The 7,394-nt window shown below is 41.5% G+C and overlaps 1 protein-coding gene across 1 annotated transcript; it reads left to right on the top strand.

The window, feature by feature from the left end:
- The first annotated feature begins 1,921 nt into the window (after positions 1-1,921).
- On the top strand, positions 1,922-6,984 carry LOC141097448 (uncharacterized). Its single transcript, XM_073584627.1, has 3 exons — positions 1,922-2,156; positions 4,540-4,644; positions 6,072-6,984. The coding sequence occupies exons 1-3, from the start codon at positions 1,980-1,982 to the stop codon at positions 6,558-6,560; spliced, it is 771 nt and encodes a 256-aa protein (XP_073440728.1). The 5' UTR covers positions 1,922-1,979; the 3' UTR covers positions 6,561-6,984.
- Positions 6,985-7,394: the final 410 nt, after the last annotated feature.

The following is a 7,394-nucleotide window of genomic DNA, read 5'->3' as shown; positions in this document are numbered from 1 at the left end:
AAGGAGTGCTGCAGCTGCCTCAGTGATCTGAGCCAGCTGGCACGGAAAAGGAAAGAAGGAGAAGGACATTGAACCGAAGCCTGAGCTTCCATAGAAGGGAAAAGACAAGTACGGAACATAGGAGTAAAAGGGAACACAGAGGACGTGGGTTAGAGGAAGAACCCTGCCTAGAAGTTCTAAGCGCAAGGCCGGGGCCCGGTCCCCGAGGTTGTATGGACACTAATGGTTCTGCAGCAGGCACCGGTGGAGTAGTTGGCTGTAAATGCACTACTCCCATCTAAGACTTGAGGGCACAACAGCAACACGAATAGAGAGCTGGGAATAGGAGTAGAGAGTCCCCGAAGCAGGCTACAGCTGTCTGCCGTGCAAGTAGAGTTCTTGGGAACATCTGTCAGGAGGAACTCCAGTGTAACACAGTACTAGGAGATCTACACACATAAAGGCGCTATAGAGGAGACGTTCAGGAAAAGGCACATAAGTTGGCGGAGTGTGGAAGGGAGCATTCCATCTTGCCTGGAGGTTGGCCCGGAGGACACGGCACAGAAGCGGGCACTACGGACTGTGACTGTGACTCTCCTCCAGGCCCTGGCTACCATATCCCTGTTAAAAAAAGAATTAAAATAAAAATCGTGATATTCTCACCTTCCGGCATCCCCCGCAGCGTCCCCAGGCCTCAGCAATGCTCCCGGCAACTCCCGCTCCCAGCGATGCCTTGCGACAATGACCTGTGATGACGTACTGGTCTCGCGAGATGCTACATCATCTGGGGTTATTGTCGCAAGGCATCGCTGGGAGCGTGACTTGTTGGGAGCATCGCGGAGGCCTGGGGACACTGTGGGACGCTGGAAGGTGAGAATATCATGATTTTTTATTTTTTTTATTATTTTTAACATTATATCTATTTACTACTGATGCCGCATGGGCAGCCTCAATAGTACAAAGTTGGTCACACTCGTCAAACACTGTGTTTGACGAGTGTGAAAAACCTGTCAATCAGTTTTCCAAGCGATGCTATAGATCGCGTAGAAAACGCTAGCAGTTCTGCAAGCTAATTACGATTGCAAAACGCTAGTTTTTTGCGGAAATTCCGCTTGCGGATTTCTCGTGTATTTCCCACGGCAGGGAGATGCGGAATTGCTGCGGAAATTTCCAAGGCAATTCCGCACATGTGTACATAGCCTAACTGCTGCCTGATCTAGGTGAATGTTTTACTGCATGCATTTTACAGTCGCGCAACTGGATCATCCCAGCCTGAGAAAAATGCATTAAAAACTGCATTTTCTATAAAAGAAAAAACTCTGGGGGCATTGAGCATTGCCCTTATAGCAGTTTTCTGACATTAAAAAAATTGAAGTTGTGGGGAGCAACACCAACATTTGCAAATTTTTTGCTTTTTCTGAGAAAACCTTGGAGATGGAGAAAAGATTCACATTGATCAAAAAATTCTCTATAATCTATGTCAGAATGTGGAGTATATTATAAGATTTTTGTTTCCTAATGCAGTTTCGAAAGAGTTTTCTTTTCTCCTGGAGGGATTTTTTTTAGCCTTTTAATCCAACATTGCCTAGTTTGCAACATTTTCCAGCAGGATCCATTTCAAAGCAGTAAGTAGTTTATTTTTTTTCTACAAGATTTTTAAAACCTGGAAAAAGAAGATACTAAAAACACTAAAAATGACAACAAAGGGGTTTTACAATAAAAAAAATAGATAAAAAGAGCCTTCCAAGTGATTTATTAGTCATTTTTCATGCGTTATTTGGAGCCAACCGGCTACAAAGTAATCCTCAAAAAAATTCCATCTGCACATAGCCTAAAGCCAAAAAAAAAAATGTGTGTGAACAAGGCCGATAAGAGGAAACCTGCTCCTCCCGGAGCATTATGGGGTCTACGAGCTGGAGCCAGTGTGTAAGTAGGTTGGGTGGGGCAAGTCTCCACCAAGCACTGACCGGCAGATATCTCTGTGCCATGAGCAGGGTAGGATGGAGTCGCACGGACTAGGAAGGAGATTCCATTTTACACCTTCTCTTACGACTCTTAGACAAAAAATACAAGAAATTCTAATTCTGAGCCTTATCTGCAGAGTGTCGCTGTTGTTCACCCTGTCTGTTGCTGACGCCGCCACCACCACCACCACCACGTCAGTGAGTCCGGATCAGGTGCGGTTTATCATCAGCAGTATTTTATTTCTGTGTTGGATTTTAAAATTTCTTCTTGCAAGACCCTGTTCACACGATCAGTGTTTTACATCAGTATTTGTAAGCTAAAACCAGGAGTGGGTGATAAATCCAGAAGTGGTGACGTGTTTCTGTTATACTTTTCCTCTAATTGTTCCACTCCTGGTTTTGGCTTGCAAATACCGATATACTGACCAAATACCAAACATGGCCTGTCCTTATATGTCAAATGTTCTATCAGGGTAAGTTCACACTGGGTGTTTTTTTAGCATTTTTTTTCGGATGCAAAACTTGATCTTTTGGCAGGAAAGAAGCTGCAGAAAAAAAGCAGGTTTTGCGTGTTTTTTTTTTTTTTTTTTTTTTTTCTGCATTTTTGGCATGCTTAGATTTGTCTCCTGTGCATGTTAATAAAGTTTAGGCTAGTGCAAAAGGGAAAAAAAAAAGTCCTATTCTACAGAATCAGGTTTCGGCAAAAAAAACGCAGCAAAACCTGATGCCTGCATTTTTGCTGTGTTAATGGGTGAAACCATGAAAGAAGTGACCTGCTGTATTGTGCTAAAAAAAACCATGCAAATCATAAAATACTGATGCCAAAAAAACAAGTTGTATGCATGAGATTTCGGAAATGTCATAGACGTAGCTGGAACTGTAAAACGCAGCTGAAAATTTGCTTAAAAAAAACTCCTGAAAAAATGCCTAGTGTGAACATACCCTTAATCTTTATCATAGTTGTATAAGTCTCTGGAAAAGTTGGGCTTTAAAAAAAAAACAAAAAAAAAACTACTGGAGTTGGGCTGAGTTTGTAAAAAAAAACAAAAAAACCCTGGTCTGGGTTCTAAAGTAATTTTAAGGTAGGTATTTCATATTTTGAAATGGGGTGTAAGAATTCCTAGTTAGGGTAAGTTCACGCTGTTTTTGTAGCCAATCGGCTCCCTTTAAGACGAAGAAAAAACAATCTTCAAGCGCTTGAACAACTCTTCCTATTAATTTCTATGACAAATCCATTTTACTGATCGTATGAAGATTCAGGATATTTTTCAGTGTTTTGTTTAATTATTTTTCCTAAAGAGGTTTTGAAAATTGCATTGTGGATGAAGAAAATAAAAAAAAAAAAAAAAAAACCTCACTTCTATGAAGATGATCCTGATACAATCCACTCCAATCAATGGCAGCAAAAAACGAAAAAATTTCCAAAAACTCTTCAAAATCACTTCAGTTAATGCTCGTTTTTGGCTGAATTTTCGGAGGAGTTTTTCTTTTCTTGATGAGTTAATACTTATAAGGCCGTGTGCACACGTTGCGGAATCTGCTGCGGATTTGCCTAAATCATAGAATCATAGAATCATAGAATCGTAGAGTTGGAAGGGACCTCCTGGGCCATCTGGTCCAACCCCCTGCTCAAAGCAGGATTCGCTAAATCATCCCAGTCAGATGTCTGTCCAGCCTCTGTTTGAAGACTTCCATTGAAGGAGAACTCACCACTTCTCGTGGCAGCCTGTTCCACTCATTGATCACTCTAACTGTCAAAAAGTTTTTTCTAATATCTAATCTGTGTCTCTTCCCATTCAGTTTCATCCCATTGCTTCTAGTCTTTCCTTGTGCAAATGAGAATAAAGTTGATCCTTCTACAATGTGACAGCCCTTTAGATATTTGTAGACAGCTATTAAGTCTCCTCTCAGTCTTCTCTTTTGCAAACTAAACATTCCCAAATCCTGCAACCTTTCCTCATAAGACAGGGTTTGCAAAAGACCTGCGGGTCAGCCTGCGGTTTGACACCTGATCATGGAGCAGGTGCCAAACCGCTGCGGAATCCGCACAAAGAAGTGACATGCTGCGGTTTTAAAACTGCAGCAAATCCGAGTGGAAAACTCCGCACCGTGGGCACTGCGGTTTTCATTGACTTAAATGGTACTGTACAACGCAGCAGAAACTGCTGCGGATCCGCAGGGCCAAAATCGCTGCAGATCCACAGTAGAATCCGCAACGTGTGCACACACCCTTAAGCCTCATACCCCACTGTGGTAGAAAATGTGTGATTTGATTTTATGATTAAATAATCTATTCTCACATCGGCTCCTCAAAACACACAAACATAACTCCTTCTAATAATAATGATAGTGGTAAGAGAGTCACTCCAGTGAACCACCGTACTATTACAGCTCAGACGTGGTGGGACAGTCATCCGGATTTAATGGGCACAATCATAGTTGACGTCGACCCTTGTTGTTTAACCCCTTAGATGCTGCCACGTCCATTCAATTTTCAGCCGGCCACGTTAAGAAAAGCTTAGAAAGAGATGGACAACCCCTTGAAGGCTGTGCTCACATGACTTTTAAACCTTTTTTGTTTTGCTGTCCATCATAGGAGCAGAACATTGAAAAACTCCTGGGGACGGATTTATCATCGAACGCACAGCAGAGTTCAACTATCCCCACTGATTATAATGACATTCGTCTACTTTCTGCTCAGGTATCCATCACATTCCAAACAAATGTTTTGTTCCTTTCATTCCGCACTCATGGCCGCCTGCTCGGTCGGTGCTCCTCTCTGCCGTGGGGCCGCTCTACCCTGTGGCCAAGACACATTGGAACCTTGCCACAATGTGCCAAGGACTTAGGGCAGAGAGTAGAGTCTTAACCTGAAAGTATCCCAATTATTATAGCTGTTAGAATAAATATTAATATGAATATTTTTGGGTTATTAAAGGGAAACCGGCATGTTGGATAATTCTATTTTCCTGCAGATATAGGGTTAATCTGCAGTATAATAGCATTATGAAGTTACTCTACTCCAAGAGCTGCCAGCTTTCAGTCATACAGCTGTGCCAGCGCGGTTTTAGTCACCTCTCGCAACACAGTGAGTGGTGACTGTAAGCAGCTCGATCTCTGTATCAGTGCTTGATTACTGTAGCTGCGCTACCATGCCTGTATAGTATAACTGAAAGCCGGCAGCACCTGGGAGGAATAAAGTTTGTTTTCTAGCTGGAACCATGCTTTCAGCAAGGCGGCTGGGTACCTGCATAATGTCACAGGTTCCCTGTAATTTATGTAATAAAATATTATTATTGTTTAATTGTGTTATTTTGGGAGTCCTTTTTTTATTTGATGGTAAGATAAGTGATTTTTTTTTTTTTACATAATTTGTTCCCCAGGAGCTCATAACACACCTCTGGGGAACATATTGCTTTTTTATTTACTGTACATATTTTTCACTGTAACCGAGGCATCTCTAAGAGCACCGGTTACAGGGCAAACATCCAATGATATGTCACTGGCAGAGCTGATCTAAGAAAGCTAGGACGCAGCATCCCTGTGTCAAGCAGAGACTCGGCGATCATGTTACCACTGAGTCTGACAGACGCCTGAAGCTTCTATTCAGCACACGGAGACTATTGAGCAATCTGTGCTTGCAAAAGAGAAGACAGAAGCGGTTTATTACCACTGTCTTCCCAGGGGACCCTCAATGTTGCACAGTGTGAGCTCAGCAAGTCAGTGCGCACACTGTGCAGCACTACACTGATAAAGGCAGCGTGGGAAATTTGGCCCTACGCTCGGGTCAGAGACTTAAATCTGGGACCGTCTTGCTGGATCTGGGATGGTTGGGATCTATGGGGCTACCATACACTAGTCATGAGCTAATTGCCTTTTAATGTAACACACATGAAGCATAAGGGACAAAAAATGTGTAGCAGCTCCCTATAATCTGATCACTCAAGGTCTGACATCTCAAACCCTCACAAATCAACCTTTATCTCTTCTTGAAAGTTCTGCAGATTGGAACAGGCCCGAGTCCTTCTCGATGCGTTGGTCTGGCTAATAGAGAGGGCTCTTGAGAAGAAGACTCCATCTAGGATACTTATATGCTCTAAAACATATTTCTTTTTTTTGCTGTTACAGGACTATATAAAAAATGGTTACAAACAAATCGAATGGTCAAATGGAACGGCAATCCATTCTGCGACTGTGAAATGTCTGATTCAGAAGTCCAATGAGACCTTTGGTGACTATCGATTCACCCTGTCTGTTGGAGATGGGATCTACATCTTTGGATTCATTGGTGTTCTCATCGTATTGAAATCTCTCTTGACGAAAATTACTATGGTGGAAAACAAGCCTGAAGCCAGCGAATATATCATGTCCACGTGTTCGACACATGCTACGTACAAGATTACTCTTCAGAAACGCACAAACGATAACAACGTCCTGATGACACCACCGAACTCACCGTGCATGGTCCAAACATTAAGTCCTCCCGTCACAAGCACTCCTATTTCTTATAGCGGAACGCGATGTTATCCATTGTCTACTTTTGATGGTGGACGTCTTTACTACGGAGAAAGGTGTCTATTTGCCAGCCCTGATGGCAGCACAAAATCCCTGGTGTAGTCCATAAAATTCACAAATAGAGAAGATGCAATTATCGGGGTATGCCCACACCTATGTCACAAGATTTATTGAATATCACAATAGGATCACAATCAGGAACACAATTTTGACATGTTTTGTATTCTTATAAAAGTCACACAAAATATTTATGGTATTAAAAGTGAAAATTAAGGAATATATGGGGAATTGGTAGACAGTCATAGACACTTATTGTACCTTGATGTGTGTGTGTTCATGACCCATTCCCTTGAAATCTGAGGGAACTACGGAAATGGCCACCTCTCTATTAATCTAGAATTGGGTAACGAGACCGGCAACTCTGTCATTTGTGACGTATCGAATACATTATTAGGGCAAATGCACATTTACTTTTTGGAGTGTAAAAATGCCTAAAAAGCAGCTCAAAAAAATATTTTTGAAAGAATATTCGTATTTATTTATTTTGGGAAACTATTTTGCTCTTTATATGTACACTGCTTTGAGCAATTGTTTCCACTTCAGGTTTTGAAAGACGCTTGGAAGAAAAAGTTCACATGCAGAAGCTTCTCAAAAAATTAGAATATCATCAAAAAGTTAATTTATTTCAGTTCTTCAATACAGAAAGTGAAACTCATATGTAGAGTCATTACAAACAGAGTGATCTCTTTCACGTGTTTATTTCTGTTAATGTTGATGATTATGGCTTACAGCCAATGAAAACCCAAAAGTCAATTAGAATACTTTATAACACCAGCTTAAAAAAATGATTTTAAAATCCAAAATGTTGGCCTACTGAAATGTATGTTCAGTAAATGCACTCAGCACTTGGTCGGGGCTCCTTTTGCATCAATTACT

This window comes from Dendrobates tinctorius, unplaced genomic scaffold (assembly GCF_039654945.1).
Source record: "Dendrobates tinctorius isolate UK_male_01 unplaced genomic scaffold, ASM3965494v1 ptg000084l, whole genome shotgun sequence".
Classification (NCBI taxonomy): domain Eukaryota; kingdom Metazoa; phylum Chordata; class Amphibia; order Anura; family Dendrobatidae; genus Dendrobates; species Dendrobates tinctorius.
This window is presented reverse-complemented; position numbering and strand designations above follow the sequence as displayed.

Coding starts and splice junctions, on each gene's coding strand:
- LOC141097448 (XM_073584627.1), top strand. CDS start 1,980: ATGGAGTCGCACGGACTAGGAAGGAGATTCCATTTTACACCTTCTCTT. Junction 2,157..4,539: donor CGTCAGTGAGTCCGGATCAG/GTGCGGTTTATC, acceptor TGTCCATCATAG/GAGCAGAACATTGAAAAACT. Junction 4,645..6,071: donor TTCGTCTACTTTCTGCTCAG/GTATCCATCACA, acceptor TTGCTGTTACAG/GACTATATAAAAAATGGTTA.